The sequence below is a fragment of the Echinops telfairi genome, unplaced genomic scaffold, assembly GCF_000313985.2.
Source record: "Echinops telfairi isolate 266 unplaced genomic scaffold, ASM31398v2 ScPeMD7_7;HRSCAF=31, whole genome shotgun sequence".
In the NCBI taxonomy this organism is placed as follows: Eukaryota; Metazoa; Chordata; class Mammalia; order Afrosoricida; family Tenrecidae; genus Echinops; species Echinops telfairi.
This window is the reverse complement of record NW_022103904.1, coordinates 17,378,294-17,398,761: the sequence shown is the minus strand read 5'-3', so window position 1 is coordinate 17,398,761 and position 20,468 is coordinate 17,378,294. Positions and strand designations below refer to the sequence as shown.

Sequence of the window (20,468 nt, the reverse complement as noted above, 5' to 3'; positions counted from 1 at the left end):
ACTGGAATGAAGACTCTTCATGTCTAAAATACAATTGTCTTCTCAGAGAACTGGGTTGATATAAATAGGCAGTATATAAATTGGATACCCAAAATTGGGGGAGATAAAGGTATGAAGTGGTTGGCTTACAAACTTTCGTAGGTGGAGGGAAAAATTCACAAGATTGTAGGGTTAAGGTATAGGTGTTACTTAATTGCAATTGTGAAGCTAAAGAATTATGTGCAGGTGCCAGGTTGGCAAGGGGTGGATTAAGTTAATTGTGCAAACCTGGCCGATAAACACTTGTGGGATTAATTGAAGGGCGGAGGGATAAATGGCTTGGTGAGCCTCGCCTTTTGGAGTTCTTGGGTCTCTTGCTTTGTGATGGTCGGACCAGGGTGCAGTTGCCTTAGCCAGTTCCCAGCTTCAGCTTCCTAGGCTGACTTCCTGCAAGACATTTCTGAGGAGAAGCCATATGGACTTACCCCGATGCAGCCCTGGGTGCTGGAGCAAACGTGTGGAGACCCTGCCAGCGCTGAGATGCTTACACGTTCACTGACTCGGCTTTCCTCCTGCAGTCGGCGTAATTTCATCTGCTTTGTGAGATGGAGGATGACTTTCTGAATATGGGTTAATGGATTAATGGTGGACTTGTGGGCTTGGGCAGGACTGGGTTGGGATGTTTTCTTGATGCGCACTTAACCTTTATATAAAACTCTCTTTCTGTGGATTTGTTTCTCCAAAGTACCCAGACTAATACAGTTCTTTTCTTATAAATGTTTCAGAGATAAATAATGTTTATTATTATGTTCTCAAGAGAAAGATGAAGCTTTCTACTACCTGAAGGTTTACATTTTCAAAAACCCACAGGGAAGTTCTCCCCTGTCCTGTAGGCTTGCTATGACTTGGAATTGACCCCATGCCAGTGAGTTTGGTTTGGGTGTATTGTGTTCAGCAGTATCTGGTATTTGAAGATGTTTTTGAATTTGTAAAGAATATAATCACATTGAACGGTAAAATAAATGTTATGTTGGTACAACAATTAAATCTTTTAACTTCCGCATGACTTCCTCCAGGGGCTTATAGTATAACTAAATAAGAGCTATTTTGTCTTTAACATTGGAGGTTATTAAAAATATTGGTCTGAATATTTTATCCAAACATCTACAAGGTAGACTGCATAAAAACCAGCAAACACATGTATATACCTTCCAACTGTCTAGCTTCTTTAAAAATAACAATAAAAACCAAAACACAACAAAGTATTATAGAAAATTTTGAGCATTGACTTTATAGAAGAATCCTGGTCAAAAGAGGGAAAGTGTAATAGAATTTCAAATTCTCATGGACTATGGATTTTCTGGATGAATCTCTAATATTATACTCTACCAGAAGTTTATTTAGATCAAACAATATTTTAATTAGTAAAGAATGTCTCTCTTGAGCATCGTGCTTGTTTAAAGAACTATGTATGTGGAGTCAAAGTGCCAACAATGATTTAAATAGGAAACTTCATGAGAGCTCAGCTCATGTTAATGAGAGGAATGCTTTGGGAAAGGAGCTCAAACTGTCACCAAATTTGAAAAATAGAATCAATCTCACGGAATTATACATACAAGATTTGTTGAATTGTTTGTATATTTTCAACCCTAAAAAATAAAATACATTAGAACTTAATAGACCGGTTAATCTGTTAAATTAATTTTCCCTGCAGAAATAGCAGGCTAAACTTTTTCGTACTCTGTATTTGATCTTTCGTTTCTCTTTCTTGATGCTCTTGTTTTCATGTGAGGAGAACGGGGTGAGAGAAGAGTGACTATCAGTTTCAATCAAACTCAGTACTATCAAGTCTATTCCGATTCATAGGGATCCTCCTATAGGACAGGGTAGACTGCCCCTGTGGGTTTCCAACACTAACTCTTTACTGGAGTAGGAAGCCACCTCCTCCTCCAGAGGAGTAGCTTGTGGTTTTGAACTGCTGACCCTGAAGTTAGCAGTCCAGTGCATAACCACTGCGCACCCAGGGCTCCTCTGCTATTAACTGAGGTGGAACAAAATTGATGCTCTGAACTAAAATTGTATCCTGAAAGTTTTTCTTTTTCCCCCCACAAGTGTAGACTTTGCTATCTGTATCTTCCTTGTGTCCTTGTGTTACTTAACGGGGTGGGTCATTATTACACATGTATTATTATTTAGTCTTGAACCCAGTAGAGATGCACTTTATGTTACAGATTTTGTCCTTTTATTTTTTCCCAGTGTTGTAGAAATGTGCCAAGTTTTCAAAGAGACTGCACAGCCCCCCAAAGTCATCAGGACTCAACAAAAAGTGAAGATGCTGGTTTTGCACGTGATCCTCAACTTTGCAGGTGGGTTATTTGTGTACAAAGTGCTTGTTGATTGCGCTGTGCCAATTCTCAGAGCTCTCTTGTCAGAAAGCTGGGGAGATTACTGATCATTTATTTCAGAATGAAGTACAATCTTCTCAGCCCTGTTTCTAAAGTCTTTAGGGACGTGGTAAACCCTTTCCAGACTTATTTCCACTTCCTGGTATATGTTTCTGTTTTTTTTAAAAATCATTTTATTGGGGGCTTGTACAGCTCTTATCACAATCTATGCATCCATCGTGTCAAGCACATTTGTACATTTGTTGCCATCATTGTTTTCAAAGCATTGTCTTACTACTTGAGCCCTTGGTATTAGTTCCTCTTTTTTTTTTTTTTGCTCTGTGGCACACCCTGAGTCCCTCCCTCATGAACCCTTGATAATTTATAAATTATGAGCAACCCCTTTCCTGATCCTTTGTGGAACTTTCCAGACTCTGGAACTTTGCTCTTGGAATGTGCTTCCCCCATCACCTTCATCTGTAATCCACTTGTATTCTGTGTGCTGAGCACAGACGTCTGATCCAGAAAGACAATCTCTATCTCTGTTGCTGGAAATGATCTTGAAGTCTCTCAAATACAATATTTGATACTCTTAATTCTTACATCTCTCTGTTGTACTAGAGTCAATGTGTCTGGTGGCAGCAGGCATGTCTTATCTCCTGCATGCACAGTGCCTGATACAAAGGACGTGTGCTGAGTGGACATGTGCAGTTTCCAGAATTTCCAGGATACTTTTTTTAATAGCCTTTGCACTTATCAGCTAATTTTAGGTTTTAGTATCCTTTGTTTCTGTAGTCTGTAACCCCATTGAGAGTAAGATCAGTCTCTTATCCTGTTTCCACAGAAATGAAAACTTACAAGGTTTCATCTCCCCAACTCTCTCTTTATGAGTCTATACTACTGATTAGAATGTTATGTTCATTGGCAATGTTGTCAGATAAAAAGCATTACATATCTAAATACACCAGTGGTTCTCAACCTGGGGGTCATGACCCCTTTGGGTGTCCAATGACCCTTTCACAGGGGTCGCCTGATTCATAACAGTAGCAAAATTACAGTCATGAAGTAGCAATGAAAATAGTTTTATGGTTGGGGGGGGTCACCACAACATGAGGAACTGTATTAAAGGGTTGCAGCATTAGGAAGGTTGAGAACCACTGAAATACACTAAATGGTATCAGCATATAAAAGCATGTTCTGATGAAATTCAGATATAAAGGTCTGTATCAAAGTATCATTGCTAGGGTTCATGTATGAGTTTATTTCAAACAAAACACATCTAAACACGGACCGATTGATGGCTGGAGATAGGTTTTCTCAGCGAGACACTTTTCTCAGTCTTGTTGCGGTGTCTTAGGTACAAGCAGAACAGTGACTTCCAAGAAGGTCTGTTGGGACAGTTAATTTCAAAGCAGAGGCTAACTCAGAAATTATGTTTTTTTAAAATTTCAATGAGGTAATCTTGATGTCTTTCCTCGTGTACCTTAAGGGCTTATTATATAGAAGATTTAAGAAAATTGAAAACCACCTGGGTGAGAAATAGGTACCAAGGAATTGGTTTCCCTCATTGCATTATACCTGTTCATTCTGCAAGGATAGAAAGGGGTAGGCCAGGAGAATTTCACTGGGCGACCTTCCACCTGACCTTGCTCCTTTAGATTATTTTTTGTTCCCCGAAGTTGAAGAACATGAAAAAGAACATGATTTGAGGGAGTCCCTTGAGGATAAGCACCTGCCATATTGTGCCGGTGTGAAGCGTGCAGACTTCTTCAGGAAGGTTAGAGAGGTGGGAACACTAACTTCAGACGTGTATATATAGAGACTATGTAAGGCACAGTAGCTTCACCTTTTGATATTTTTGTGTAATGAAATTTTTAATAAAATTTCTAGCAATACTCTAGTACAACTTTGTCCTGAATTTTAAGTGCTTGCCTGGCCTGTTCCCATGTCTGCAGATATAACGGTTTTGACTTTTTATAGCTAATGCAATGGCTTGTAGATGAATTAAACATTCATTAATACCTGGATTTATGTTTATTTTCAAGTCTGGACTGCAGCTGCTAAATTACTATAGTGTATTTTAAAAATTAATAGCAGAAAATTTATTTTTATTTTTCATTTCTAGAACACTCCTTTGTTAAACAAACATTCCTTTGTTAAATTGTCACACTCCTGTAGGTGGAATTGAGGGCAAATAAAAACCAATTACGTGATCTAGAAAAAGTATAAATGGTGGTTCCTAAAAGTCAGGGTGGAATGGAAAAATGTGGGCAAATGGCCCTCTTCTATCATGGTGGAGTGCCTTGTTACTGCTACCATTGAGAGCCAAGGTGTCATTCCATGTCACACAGTTACATTTACTGTCATAACTAGGAAAGGTGCTATTTCCCTCCTCTGACCTAATATTTCTAATAGGTTACAAATGATTACATGTTACAACAGGGCAGATAGTTGGAAACCTGCATAGAGCCAGAAACAACCTTATTAGTCTTTTCTTTTCACCTTCTAACTATGCAAATGAGCAATTGAGTCCCAGAGGTGAGGAGTGCAATGTGTCAGAGTGGAGAAGCCAGGCTTCTCTCCTGCTGAGGGACAGGAGGGGTCTATTGGAGGAGAGCGGGCTTCCTTGGGCTGTGAGGACCAGGGAGAGTAGAGAGAGCCCAGCGTGTGTAGTAGGAGAAAAGGCTTGAGACAGAACCTTGCCAGAAGCTTGCTTTTTTTTTTTTTTTCTGTGCTGGAGGGGTGGCAATTGTATTGACTGACAGAAAAATGTCAAATCCAGGGCCTGAAGAAGGCCAGACAGCCCGAACACCTAGCACTTCTTCCTGCAACCTCATTGGCTCGGCATAGCACCAAAAAAAATTGTTGTTGCTACGTGGCTTAGGTTCAGTTCCAACACCTTATGGACAAGAGAACAAAACAGCACTTGGTCCAGAACTGTCCTACCGGGTTTTTATTTGAGCCCATTTTTGCAACCACGGTATCAATCTATCGTCTGCACTGCCCTTCTACTTCACCGAGCTCGATATCCTTGCTAGGGACCAGTCTCTTGGATACAATGTCCAAAGTACATGAGGTAAAGCCCCTCTAGACTGGCTTTTTCAGGTATCTTCTGGCTGTAATTCCTCCAAGAGAGACCAGTTCTTCTTTTGAAAGTCCACGATACGTTCAATATTATTTTCTTGCACCGTGATTCCAGAGCTTCAATTCTTCTTTGGTCTTCTTTATTTAACGTCAAATTTCCACATGCATGTGAGTGATTACAAATACCAAGGGCTGGGTCAGATTCACTTTAGTCCTCAAAGTAACGGACATCCATTTCAACATTTTAAGGAGGTTGAGATCGTTAAAGTTTATTGTGCTAACCTGGCCGATAAACACATGTGGGATTAATTGAAGGCAGAGAGATAAATGGCTAGGTGAGCCTCACCTTGCGAGTTCTCTGGTCTCTTGCTTTGTGATGGTTGCACCAGGGTGCAGCTGCCTTAGCAGTTCCTGCTTCAGCCGACAAGGCTGCAAGACATCCTCAAGGAGAAGCCACATGGACCTACCCCGATGCAGCCCTGGGTGCTGGAGCAGCCATGTGGAGACCCCTGCCAGTGCTGAGATGTTTACACATTCACTGACTCGGCTTTCCTCCTGCAGTCGGCGTCATTGCGTCTGTTTTGTGAGATGAAGGAGGGCTTTGTGGATTGGTATTGGACATATGGGTTAATGGGTTAATGTTGGGCTTGGCTTGGTGGGCAGCACTGGGTTGGGATGTTTTCTCGATGATCACTTAACCTTTACATAAAACTCTCTCTTATACATGAGTTTCTGTGGATTTGTTCCTCTAAAGTACCCAGACTAACACAGAGGCCTTGTCCAGCAGATTTTTGAAAAGCGTTTTGCCACTGGATATTTTGACTGCTGCTTCTATGACTAATAATTGTGGATCCAAACAAGATAAAATCCTTCACAACTTCAGTCTTTTCTCCATTTATTCTGGTGTCACCTAAGCTCCAGTTGTGTGGATTTTAATTTTCTTTACAGTAAACTGTAACCCAGACTGAGGGCCACAGTTGATCTTCAGCTGTGCTTCGAGCTCTCACTTTCAGCGAGCAAGGTCAGGCCCACTGAATATCTCAGGTTCTTAATAAGCCTTCCTCCAGTCCTGGTGCTATGCTCTTGTTCACATAAGCCAGCTTTTCTGATGATTTGCTCAGGATACAGATTGACTAGTTATGATGAGAGGATGCGACCTTGACAAACCTCCTTTGTAAAGATTCTTGTACAAAATTCTGCATGCGTGAACAGTGACGTATGCTGGAATCCTTGTTCTTCTCCAGGGTATCCACCTACTGTGTTATGGCCCACAGAGGTGAAGACCTTTGAATAGTTAACAAAGCACAAGTAAACATCTTGCTGGTATTCTTTGCTTTCATTCAAGATCCATTTCACATCAGCAATGATACCCTTTGTTCCACATCTGAATCCCACCTGAATTTCTGGCAGCTCCTGTCAATGTACTGCTGCAATCATTGGTGGATGGTCTCCAGCAAAATTTTACTTGCATATGTTATTAATGAAATTGCTCTATATAGTTGCACGTTCTGTTGGATCCCCTTTCTCTTGAATGGGTACACATACCACTCTCTTTGTATCAGTTGTCTTCCTAATTTCTTGGCGTAGGCAAGCAAGTAGTTTCCAATGCTTCATCAACTTTATTAAACATCTCCACTGGTGGTCTAACAATTTCGGTAGCCTCATTAATAGCCAATGCCTTCAGTGCAGCGTGGACTTCTTCCTTCAGTAGCATTAGGTCTTGATTATGTGCTACTCGCTGAAATGGTTGAATGTTGATTAGTCTTTTGGTACAGTGACTCGGTATCTTCTTTCCCTTTTCTTTAGATTCTTCTTACATGGTTCAATATTTTTTCCATATAATTTTTCATATGGAAAACCAAGGCTTGAAAAATTTCCTTAATTCTCTCACTTCGACATATGCCGAGCTTGCTCTTCCCTTTGTGTTTTCTAACTCTAGGTCTTTGCACCTTTCATTACAATTCTTTACTCTGTCTTCTTGAGTTGCCCCTTGAAATCTTCTGCTCTTTTGCTCCATCGTTTTGTCTGTTTACATGATCTACTCTACTATGACGAGCAAGTTTCCGAGTCTCTTCTGACATCACCTGCATCTTTTCCTCCTTTCCCGTCTTTTTAATACTGCTTTGCTTTCTTTGTATGATATCTTGATGCCATCATGTCACCTCACAGCTCACCAAATCTTCTAATTAGTGTTAATACATCAACGTTGTTCTTGAGATGTTCTCAAAATTCAGATGGGAGAGACTCAAGGTCCTATTTTGGCTATTTTAGACTTGTTTTAGTTTTCTTTTGTTTCAAGCTGAACTTACATATGAGCAATTGATGGCATGTCGCATAGCCAATTCCTTGTTGTGACTGCTAATATTGAGCTTCATGGTCTCTTCCCATAGATATAATCAACTTCAGAGTATCCATATGGAGGAGCCCATTTTATAGTGACCTTTTGTTTTGTTAAAAAGAAAAGGTGTTTATAATGAAGAAGTCATTGGTCTTGCAAAATTCTATCATGTGATCTCCAGCTTCAATTTTATAACCAAGTATATATTTTCCAACTACTGTTCCTTCCTCTTGGTTTCTAACTTTGGCATTCCAAATACCAATAATAATCAATGCATCTTGATTGCATGCTTGATCATTTTCAGACTGCAGATGTTGGTGAAATTCTTTAGTTTCCTCATCGCTAGCTTTAGTGGTTGGTGCATAACTTTAAATAGTTATTTTGAATGGATTTCTTCATCTGCATATAGATATTGTTCTATCACAGACAGCATTATACTTCAAGATAGATCTTGCAATGTCCTTTTTGACAATGAATGTAATGCCATTCCTCTTAAAGCCGTCGTTCCTAGCATATCGAGCCATGTGATTTTTTTTCTGATTCGAAATGGCCAGTATCTGTCCATCTTAGCTCAGTATTTCACCACCGAAATGCTGTGGCTGTAATCTCCATCTGGTCAGCAGCCTCTTTTTACAGTTGAAGAAAAATGAGTCAAAAAATTATTCACAACTTGTCCAACTTCATACATCATGTTAGGCTTTTTCATCGTGCATTTTATGTTTTTCTTGGCTTTTAGGACACAATTCTTAAACATATTACTTATACCCTCCTCTAAAAATGAGGTCTTTTATGATAAATGCTGTAATACGTTATTTCTTTCATTTCACATTTTGATGTAAGATTGCTTAAGAGACAATTTTACTGTTTTTAAATAAGGAGACCTATTTTCCAAACCAGCTGATGACAAGATTAAGAAGAAATAAAGCCAAATGAGATACCAGGTGGCATGTTTATGAAAAGGATGGTTTTGAGTTCATGGTATTGATGCTACACTGTTCATATTCCAAAAACTGAGTTGAAAAATTACTTTTGAGAAACAGTGCAATATTTTAAGAGTCAACATTAACATTTTTCTTTAGTTGAAAACAAAAGAGCTTTGCTTATGAATACATTGTATCTTCTATAATGAATAACATGGAAATATTTATCAAGCATATATTAAAAACAAAGCCATGTGCTAGGAGCTAGAAATAAAATAAACCACCATGTTTTCTTACTTATAGAATTTATGATCCAGTAGGAGACATTGGGATAAAATTACTAGAATGAGTAAGAGTTTTGTACAGCCCGGGAGATGGAGAACCATTGGTGAGCCCTGAGGGAGAAAGGCAGTGTCCTGAGGTAGCATCTGAACAATAGATTCAGCAGAAGTGCAGTAAAGGTGTTGGATGACAGTGGGAAGGGGAAGGGACATGACAACTAACTGAGAAAATGAGATGGAGGCAACTTGTAACTGAGGAAGGGTTTTGGACAGAGCACAGATCTTTTGGTCAGAGTCCTAGAGTCCATGGAAAGAGAACTCTTAGTGGGTCATTCTTTTAGGGGGACACCCTAGTTCAGTAGAAGGTGAACTGGCAGATGAGATGAAGAGCAGGGCCTAGGAGCCTGAGAGCTTCCTGGGCATGACTTTGTATGGTACTAGGTCAAGGTGTGACCAGCGATGGAGTGGTTGAGTAGAATCCTGAGCTACCAGAGAGAGGTAAAACTGAGTAGCTTCAAGGATGGGTTGACAGTGCGTTGATAGAGCCCCGAGTCACCTCTTTCATTCAACTTGGGAAGCCAGATGAGTGGCAAGGTCCTCAACAAGGCCATCTGTGTGATGGCTCGCCTCATTCCGATTAGAGCACTTTTGAGAATGGAATCTTGTTTATAATTAGACGAGGGTGATAGGTACAAACCAGGATTGTTCTGGGAAAATTGGGTGAATAACTTTCCTAGTTGAAGTTGATAGCGGAAGAGGGACCAATTCGGGGAAAGAATTAATTTCTAACTTAAATTTAAGAGAAAAAATTAATTTCTAAATATGCTCACAGGCCCAGAAAAAACACAAGTGTTGTATAGATTACATTTGGAACCCAAAAGCACAGCTTTCCCCTCAGCAGCTTAAGAAACCTTTATAAATTTGTATCATTTTGAAGAAAATTATATGTAAGCAATATTTTGTGAGTAGATTGCTTGTTTACTAATTACTTGTCTCTATTGTTTCCTGTGGCAGAAAACCCTTCTCTGATTAAGGATATTTTGTGTTCTACTCTGAGTTGCAGACAAAGTGGGATAAGGCCTCTCATATTGTCTGTCGTGCAAGGATTCACTTTGCTACACAGCCAGTGCCAGGTTGGTCGTCTTTTTTTTCTTTCAGAGAATTCATTGTTCCTATTATTGGCCCAGGCAATTTGATGCAAACTATTTTGTTTTCAGGTTTTGTTCTTATAATCAAAGCAACTGTAAAACATATTTTATTTCTCAATAAGGTCTGCTCAATCTTTTTCACTTTTTGAGTTTTCTCAGTAGCATGCTCTTTATGAGTAGCATTGACATACAAGGGCCAACTGCTAAAATTTTAGGTATTTTGCAAATCGGTGAAATCCAACCATCATTTAAAATCACATCATATAAAGTTATGATCCAGAATATTACATTAAAAGTAAGCTAATAAATAGTCAATTTTTTACTTCCTAATAATTTCCTTACATTTTACTATAATCTGTAATCTTGAGAATAACCCTGGCATTGGACTGCTAACCACAAGATCCGAAGTGTGAACCTGCTAGTCCCTCTGGAGGAGCGAAAGATGAAGCTCTCTGCTCTTGTAAAGACTTAGAAACTCAAAGCAGCAGTTCTACCTTGTGCTCTGGAGCCACTGTGAACCACAATAGATTCAATAGCAATGAGTTTGGGTTTATATTTTTGAGAATATTTATCTCTTGTAGTTGTATGGTGAAAATAAAATACTAGGTGTATATATCAATAGATACAGATCTATGATCAATGATGTCAAGTTAGGAGCTTAAAATAAACCACTGAGAATATAGACGAACATTGAAAAGTGTTACAAATCAGTCCCCCCACCCCCACCTCCTGCTTAAGGGAGCCAGTTGCTAAATACCGGTATATACCAGTCCATCCCTGGTTCTCATAGTTGACTACCTTGGCAAGTAGCAAAAACTGATAGCTTCATGGGGACCAGCATATCAATTTTCTTTTTGCTAATTTGGACAATGTCCAATTAGGTCCCCATCAGCTGGCTTGAAGAATGTGTCTTTTACCTGAGGTGTGAATGTCTTGATCTTGGTTCAATACGATTGTATCCGTAGGGTAGGCCTGACTGACTCGGAAGCTTGGGAAATGAATGATGTTTTACCGCAGATAGAGTGAAGATTTGCTTTTCTTCTAGACCCAGTTATGAATGATATATATTGCTTTTGAGGCTGAGTAATTACACCTGCTCATCTCTGCCGAGAAGGTCAGATTCTCACAGCGAGTAGTCAGTAAAATGACTCAGAGGAGGTGCAGAGATGCTTATACTGGACTCCCACAGTATGATGAGGGCCTAAAACACTTCACTCTTATGGAAGGGTGAGATGAGATCCTAGCGGTCCAAACACACTCAACTAGTTGATTCAGAGTCATTATGACCGGAAGCTGTAAGTCGTCATGGGAACAGATAGCCTCATCCTAACTGTCTGTAGTTAGCAGTCCCACACTGCATAGACACCACACCAGTGCTCCTCGTGAAACTGAAGAACAGTTTCTAATTCTTACTCATGTCCTTGGGCTCTGGGTAGAGAACTGAACACGTATAAGAAGTTCTGCATGAGTCCATGGAGATACTTGCCTCTCTGCAGCCCTAGGACTTCCTCCTGGTTCCATCAGTTTGTTGAGCTCACCAAATTGTTACGCACAGGTTGCACAGATGTTTCTAAATGTGGACAAACATTTAGACAGAGAACAAACTCATAGGTAATCTTCAGTGTTGAGTGAAGCTTGTGGATGTATTTGATGATGGCAGACTTAGCCATACTAGGCAAAGACACTCTGATTTGTGCTTCTTGTCAAGGTGATGGTCTTATCCTGTCCTAAGGCAGAGTCTAGGGAATGTCAGCTTCTCAACTTTGGTAACAGGCATTTTTTTGTATTTGAAGGGCAGTAGTTTGTGATGAAAGAAGTTGGAGATTTTCTGCCAGTACAGAAGGAGATGTAGCTTCCTTGTCTATAATTTTCTATATCTAAAAAATATTTTGTTCAAGTTAGGAATAAAATTCAAGCATATTGATCCCATAGGGTCCCTGCGTGGTACAAATGCTTGGTTACTAACAAAAAGGCCGTTCAAAGTCACCCAGAGGCACCACAGCAGAAAGATCAGATGTTTTGCTTCTGAAAGCTCATAGGCATGAGAATTCTTTGGGGAATAGTTCTAATCTGCACATATGGAGTCAACATGAGTTGGAATCCACTCAATGGAATGGAAACTCCTTGTAGAAGATATTAAGCATGCATTTCATTAAATATAATTTATATATGATTATTCATTATGAACAAAAGATAATCTTCTATGATGAAATTTCTACTGTACGAGACTCCTGCAATAGGTTTTATTAAGCCGAGATGTTCTCAGAAATGAGTTGCTTCCTAAGAGGCCACTAATTTAAATGTATTACTCTGACCCCATGATATCTGAGTGTGTATGTGGTTGGAAGAGCAGATGTTCACGAAGAAAGGGAACATAGGGTCTGTGAAATATTGGGGTGGATAATTAGAGAAGAGTTAGTGCTAAAATTAGGAATAAGAATGCAATGTGAAAGCCTAAATGACTTCTATGACATTTATTGGAAATGTCCCCATGGACTTGAGCCTTCCAACCAGCTCTATCCATCTGCCTTGCAAAGTGCCTGTGTGGATTACTATTCCATTTCCCCCTTGGTCTTCCTGTAGCCATATCTTACTTTGCACGAGGTCTGTATACTTGTCTTTAGGGGAAGCAGGTAGGGAAGCTGGAGGGGGCCGTGTCTCCTAGGAGCTTCGGACATCACAAGACTGAATAAGGAATGAGAATTGAGGAATGAGAGGAAAGGAAAAGAAGGCCGTATCATTGAGTTTCCCAGAAAATAGAAAATGAAGAGTCAGACCTGTGCCTTACATGCCTTCTTGGGACCCTCCAGAGTGTAGACACCCTCCTCTGTTGCTGCTCTTGTGAATGTCCCTCGTGACTTCCACATCGGTGAACCCAGTGATCAAATGTCACTTCACGCTTCATTTGACCCGTTGCATACAGCACAGGTAGTTGCTTGCTTTTTAAATCACTTTTCCCTTGGCTGCTGAGCCTTTCCTCTGTGCGGGGATCATTTTACATCTTTGGTGGCCACCACCCTGTCTCCTTTCTAGTCCCTATCACTGTCATTTAGATCATTACACTTGTGTTCCTTTACTCTTTTATATTCTGACAATTTCCAACATTACTTCTCTAACCCTGACTTCCTCTGCACTTTAGATTTTGTAGCTTCTTGATATTTCCACGTAGATGTCAAATAGACTCTCAAATCCAGCATATCTAACACTTCTCTCGGACAATCTTAAATACATCCGTACACCTCTTATTGCTTCCAGAACTGCCCCTCTTTCTACCTGACATTTCTTAGAAACACTCCTAATTTTTTGCCAGGATGGTTTGTTTCTGGAGTTATGTGTTGCCTGTGTCCCTTCAATAGAAAATGAGCCTTATGGAAGCAGGGTTTTGGTCTCCTATGATCACAGCTTTGTGTCATATGTCTGGTCTCTGCTTGGTACATGCGGCCTCACTCGCTCACTGTCATTGAGTAGGCACTAAATCTTAGTGACCCTATAGTACAGGGTAAGAATTGTCCCTATGAGTTTCTGAGGTTGCAACTCCTTAAAGGAATAGAAAACCTGCTCTTTCTCCCATGGAGCAGCTGGTGGTTTCAAACTGCTGATGTTGTGGATCAATTTTGTGGCCAGTGATCAGTAATTATGTTTTGGATGAATGAATAAAAGAATAAATTATTGAAAATAAAGTGGCCTTGGTAGACAAGCCATCATAACAGTTCAATTGTGGACAAGAGTCTGATCCCATGTAAGTAATCCACTTGTGTCGGTTGCCCCAATTGTGTGTGTTCGTAGGCCCTCTGGTGGTGCTGAGGATGGGGTCAGCCTGGACACTCAGGAAACTCATAGCTTCACATCTGTATTTGAGAGATGTCTCTGCTCCTGTGCCTCCTTATCTTCAGCTGACCTACTGCAGCAGAGACTCTAAAGTTTAGGTTCCACTCTCTTGACATTGTAGTGTTCTTTGTCTTTAGCTTTTCTTTGAGCATCTGTTTGTTAGCCCTCTCTGGGAACCTGAATGATTCATGATTATCATTTTGAAAAGGAACCAATGTGTTTTTAGGAAAATATTTTAGATGTTTCAATTGGATAGAAATATTATCTAAGTGTCAACTTAGATTCGATACTTCTCCATAAACTGCACAGCCAGGGAACATGCTTCCAAAATCAGTAAGAACTTGGTGATATAAAAAGGGTGTAAATAAATTATGATATGAATAAATACTATATAGCATAAATTCTGTGTTCAGGGACTATGCATAGATTATGGTTGTATCTGTACTTCGAAATACATGTTGCCATCAATATTTGACCCTTAATTTTACATAGAATACATGTTTTCCAATTGATCGATTTATAGGTATTGCAAGGTTTTCTCTTTTTTAAAGTTATGGATGCTTTTCAAATAAAACTGGTCAAATGCTTATAAAATATTGTTGAGGCATCCATGGAGTGTGGAGGGGAGTTTTGTGATGTCCTCAAGTTTGGAGCATACAGCAGTGGTTTCCACAAGCTCTCTACAGGTTTCTGGCAGTCCCTTGACCTACAGGGGGAGGGAGGGGCAGGATCCAGAGCCTTGCGAATTTCCTACAGATGTTGAAGGAAGGATGAGTCCATGTTTTATTCACCTTGTATATGGGCAGTCACATAGGCTTGATTTTTGGTTACAGGCTTTGTAGCTATAACTTTTGAAAGCTCAGTTTTCAAACCAGTACTGAGCTCCTGAAGTAAAGCGCCGGGTCTCTCGGAATGTGGAATGTCCGCTCTGCCATGCGTGATATGGCTGTGTGTCATGTGTGTCAGCCAGTCGTGTCTAATGGCTTGTCTGGCTAGTTAGTAGCATAGCCGGGAGTAAGAGCTGTGTTCTCTGTCGCTACCACTCTGTTACATACAGAAGCAACTGGAAATGCTTGGACATTTCTCCGTCTCAAATGTTCTGTTTCTCCAAACCAAGGAAAGTAAACAAAAAGCTTTACAATACTTGTCATTTTTAGGGAGCACAACTTGATTTGGAAACAATACCTGAACACAGACCAATAAGTATGCTTTATATCAAACTTTAACCATTGCTTTGTTTTATAGGAAATCAATCAGATATGGTCATCACCCACTCAGCTAAACTGTGAAAGTCTTAGCAGGAAACTTTTTAGGTCTTTGGAAAGTTTCAAGAACAACTTGGAAGATACGACCGAGGAGGCCTGTGAATGCCAGCCAGCTCTAGGGACCGTCCAGCAGCACATGTACAAGTAAAGATGCTGATTTGGGTTTCATGGACTGCTACAGTATTTTTGCTTATAAAGATATCTAGTTCTAAAATCACAAAATGTATAAGGGAGATTAAAATAGCTAGGGAAAAATGGACATAAAAGATAATGTAATTTTCTTACGAACTTTCTGAGACCCACTCATAATGAATAGCAACTTTGGACAGAGACTAACTTTTTTTGGGATATAGATGTTAGATTAAAATACCATGATCTGAGATTATAATAGAGTATCAAGTACAGTCTGTAAGAACCGTAATTATCATCATATTTGATTCATTCTCCCAGTGTTCTGGAAGTGTAAACCGCTGGGGAAATGAGGCAGTGTCTGTTGTATAGCTGAGTCATTCCCAAGACCAGTGGTGTCCATCTGACTTCCGGTCCTAATTTCTCCTGCGCTCCAGCACACACTGTCCCTTTCAGCCTGGCGACAGCCACTTAGGATGCATCTGTATTCTCCTCACTCCCCTTGCTCGGCAGGAACTCTGAGAAGAAAATACTGTAATTGTGATATGAATGGATATTCACATACAGATGGTGTCAGGAGGCATGTTTTGCCTCATTATCTGAAGGATTTTATGGAAATGCACTCTTGTTATCCAGTTGATCTGGGCACTGAGACGATGTAATTCACTTCAGCATTGCTTCTGGTGCTTTAGGTTTTCTGAGTTAAATCCATCCCCTCCTTTTCTCCTGCCATTTCAGGTTGGCCAAGAGCCTTGAAGAAACTTGGTCATCAGGGAATCCCTTTATGACGTTTCTTCGCAATTTCACAATAACGGATGGTATGTGTGTGTTCTCTCCATGTTTTTTTAAAATTAATTTAATTTTAATTTTAATTTAAATTGAAATGTCATCTTCAACCCCAAAATATTGTTAAATGAAAAAATAAAAAAAGTTAATTATGCTAAATGTGAAAAGTACCAATTTAGACATCCACTGACGTGATGTTTTGGGGAGAAATTAGGAAAGTTCTAAAGCTCTGGTGCATCAAGACCAAGGAGAGTAATTCAGAGGACATTCTGTGGTCTGGGTTTTATCCCTGCTTTGCCTTCTATGACAAGTTATTGATATCCGTCTGTTTTTTCTTTTGTATAACCTACAACGTTCATAAAGCTCCTTGTAGCACCAATATACCAAGTATGGAGAATTCTGAATAATTCTTAAACTGATACTCTTGCCCCCAAAATCAAAATAACTAAAAGTATAATCATTCCCTATGAAAAATCTTTCTAAAGTAAATCTTCTTAAAATAACTGTGGCTTAGGAAGTACCCAAATTGGTAAACAGGAAATACATACAGCCTGGTGTTTGGTTTCGTGTTCAGTTGAAATTACCCCAGTTACCCCTGGAGGAATAGTATAAAACTTTACTGGGCATCTATTAGGGGCAGTTCTTAGGACATGTTGTCAGGAGAGACCGGTCCCTGGAGAAGGCATTCACGCTTTGCAAAGTTGGGGGCCGTGAAAGAGCCCCGGTGCGATAGACTGAAACAGCGCCTGCAGCAATCAGCTAACGCACAGGGACGATTGTGAGGGTGGCTCAGGACCGGGCAGTGTTTCCATTTACACATGGTCGCTGTGGGTCAGAACCAACTTGATCCCCTCTAACAACTAACAAGATGAGTTGCAAGGCTCAGTGAAAGGATCGATTCTTGCCAATGTTAAATGGAAAATTAGGTTGTCTTCCAAAACAAAAACCAAACTCCCCGCCCTCGAGGAGATGCCGACTAAGAGTGAGCCTCTGTGTGTTTCTGAGGCTGTAACTGGTCACAGGGGTAGGAAACCCTATCTTTCTCCTGAGGAGCACCTGCTGGTTTCGAACTGCTGATGTATTTACCTAGTAGTAATAATTTAAAGAGCTACTTAAATTTAAATAATTAAACAAATTTTAATTAAATTTGAGCAATTCCTTTTGTGTTTTAGGTGTAAAAGTTAAAGATTTAATGAAAAATATCACGAGGTTAACGGAAGAGCTCCAATCTTCTATCCATCTGTCAAATGAAACAATCAATTGTCTTTTAGAAGCAAACATTTCCCATTCAAAGGTACAGTGTTGCTTCTTCTCTATTATGATCGCTTACTAAGCCCCTGGCCAACCAGAGTATATGGCGTTGTTTCTCCTTCTCGCCCTCCAACGCTGGAGGGACGGGCCATGTGCAAATAATATCACTGCAAACAAAGGAAACGTGAGAACAAAAAGGCACCAAAGGTGTCATGATTTGATAGCAAAACTTTGTGGTTCTTAGTTTTATAATATTGCTTTTATTTGGGCTGCAAGCATAACAGTGCTGATGGAAATTATTCTAGTGATTTCCAGTCCTAATGTACCACATCCTAGGCTACCTTCATTTTGTTCAGTTGGCAATGTAAGATCTAAAACTCAAGTAGAATTTCTCTTACTAGAGGAATAACTGCATTATCTAATACTACTATGTTGGCCTCTTCCTGTAAAATCAAAGCACTGATTAAGGCAATTAGAACAAAAACTATAACGCCTTCAGAGAACTTGGTGCTGTTTTATCACGCTGGAGTATCGATAGTGATTTAATGTGTAGGCTGGGTAGATTTTTTTTCCTCTCAGAAGAATATAATTTTAAGGTGATTAAACTATTCTGAATAACAGTTACATTCTTGACTGAAAGTTGAAGGGTAAAGTCCCTCCGAAGAAAGACCTGAGTACCTGCTTCTTAGAAAGCAGCCATTGAGCACTCTAGGAAGCACTATTACACTCCGACACGCAAAAGTCTGTCATTGATTGTAGTTCACTTGATAGTTCTTGGACTCTACATCCTACCTACTAATCATCCTGCAACAAATCAAGCGCATGACTATAATCGTGCGGAGAGTCTTGGATACAGCTGTGTGTGCAGGCTGTGAATGGGTGAATTTTATCAGTGCATAGCAGATAATGTCCTTTGCAAGTCTTTTTGTCAGGCACCCTCTCAGCACTTCTGGTTGGGGGCCTTACTTTCCTGTACAAATTACCTGTAACCATTAAGATGGCTCTCAAGAGAGTATTTTTATTGATATGAGGGAGTACTCCCCCCGCCCCCCAAGAAAAACTGGAATTGCGCTGGGCAGAGCAGAGCTTTCGTAGAACCCATTTTTCCCAGCAGGCAAACATTGAGCAGCTTGCTCTGTGTTAGTGCAGCTAGTGGTGTCACCTGGGAGGGTTCTTTCTGGTCACAGTGAATATTTTAAGAAAAGTAGTTTCCCTTGAACCTCATTTTTTGTGATGGCCAATTTAAAAGAGCGGCATGCGGCTGTGGTGTGCTGTGAAACTTTGTTTCCTGCTTGGGAACAGTGCCTCAAACTGTTGTGATGTTGAACACAGCTTACAAGGATATCGCTATGGAAAAAAACTCAAGTGTATGAGTGTTTTTCTCATCTCAAAAAAGGTGAAATGTTGATTGATGACAAACCACTTTCTGGACATTCATCAACTTCCCAAATGGATGAAAATGTCAACTCATAGTGCATCTGGAATTTGTTCTACCTGGTCAGACTGTGAGGCTTTCTAATTAGAAGAGTGGTTCTCAACCTGTGGGTCGCGACCCCTTTGGGAGTTGAATGACCCTTTCACAGGGGTCGCCTAAGACCATCAGAAAAGACATATTTCCGATGGTCTCAGGAAGTGAGACACTGTTCCTCTATCCATCTCTAGGTGGGTCCGCCCACATGCATATATGCCCACACATGAGTACCTGGTGTGATGACATCATTGAGCCAACCCCATCTCATACGCCCCGTACAAATACAGGCATATGTGACAGGATTGGCGCCATAATGTACTTATGCAGACCAGTCACACACGTGCAGATAGCAGCTACTGTGTAGAAAACAGCTGCTGTGTTGAAAGCAGCAGTGTTGGACGTAAAACAACACTTCATAAATTATAATTACTGGGTAAATGTAAAATCATGTACCGTAAAATCATCAACTACTGCAAAAAAAAATCTGTACCATGGCAACTTAATCTGTAATTATGTTCAATTTCATTCAAATGAATGAAAATAACTTCCTGCATATCAGATATTTACATTACATTTATAACAGTAGGAAAATTACAGTTAAGAAGTTACAACGAAAATAATTTTATGATTGGGGGTCACCACAACATGAGGAACTGTATTAACGAGTCATTGCTTTAGGAAGGTTGAGAACCACTGATTTAGAGGTTCTGAAAAGATAACACCGTGTGACAAAAAAGGCCTGATTTGTGGCAGACGTGGACTGGTTTTGCCACCAGGACAATGCACCTGCTCACGCAGACATCTCAGTGCGCCAGTGTTTGGCAGAAAACAGCATGTCTTTCTTGCCCCACACGCCTTATTCGCCTGACCTCTCTCCATGTGACTTCCTTTTGTTTCTGTGAATGAAGAGGGACATGAAAGGACAGCAATTTGACAATGTAAAGAGGTGAAGAAAAACAAAAACAAAACGAAGGAGGTAACAAATGAGTTTGAAAAATGTTTCCAAGAATGGAATCACAGATTTGAATAATTTATTAAGTGTAATGGAGAGTCCTTTGAAGGTGATAAGGTTGCTTTAAAAAAAATTAAATCCATAACTTTGAAAAACAATTCCTTTTTTTTTTTTTCAGATACACCCTCATAATACCACGGTTCCAATTAGCCAGTAGTACTTGCTAATTAGAGTTAAATGCAAGTCTTGGCAGTGAAGTCAATTAAGAATTATTTTAAATTAAGACAAAAACAGAATAGATATTAGAAAGCCAAAATTATTACAGCATCACCAAGTTATTTATAGTAAGTCATGTTGTATCTATGTTCAAGGAAAACTGGTAAGACATGACTTTTAATTTGAGGCATACTGCAACTTAAGATCACAAGTTTGAAAGGAAAATCATTGTAAGGCGATATAATTTACAATAGACTTAGCAAAATACCTCATGTAAATTATCATGTATTCATAATGTCTGGCAAGTAAGATGTTCCAGTGTGCTGTATAGTCTGATAAACCGAGGAACCAAAATTACTAACATTAAACCCCATTTTCAAAGGAATAGAATGCAACAAAATCAATTATTCAAGGAAATCACACAATAGCTGATTCA

General features: G+C 39.8%; 1 protein-coding gene across 1 annotated transcript in view; it reads left to right on the top strand.

The window, feature by feature from the left end:
• The window catches only part of ABCA13 (ATP binding cassette subfamily A member 13), a 457,705-nt gene that overhangs the window by 74,115 nt on the left and 363,122 nt on the right, over nucleotides 1-20,468 (top strand). The window contains exons 14-18 of the mRNA XM_045286290.1: nucleotides 2,236-2,345; nucleotides 10,001-10,119; nucleotides 15,208-15,371; nucleotides 16,095-16,174; nucleotides 17,315-17,436. Coding sequence (XP_045142225.1) covers nucleotides 2,236-2,345; nucleotides 10,001-10,119; nucleotides 15,208-15,371; nucleotides 16,095-16,174; nucleotides 17,315-17,436 — 595 coding nt within the window. The remainder of the gene's footprint in view (nucleotides 1-2,235; nucleotides 2,346-10,000; nucleotides 10,120-15,207; nucleotides 15,372-16,094; nucleotides 16,175-17,314; nucleotides 17,437-20,468) is intronic.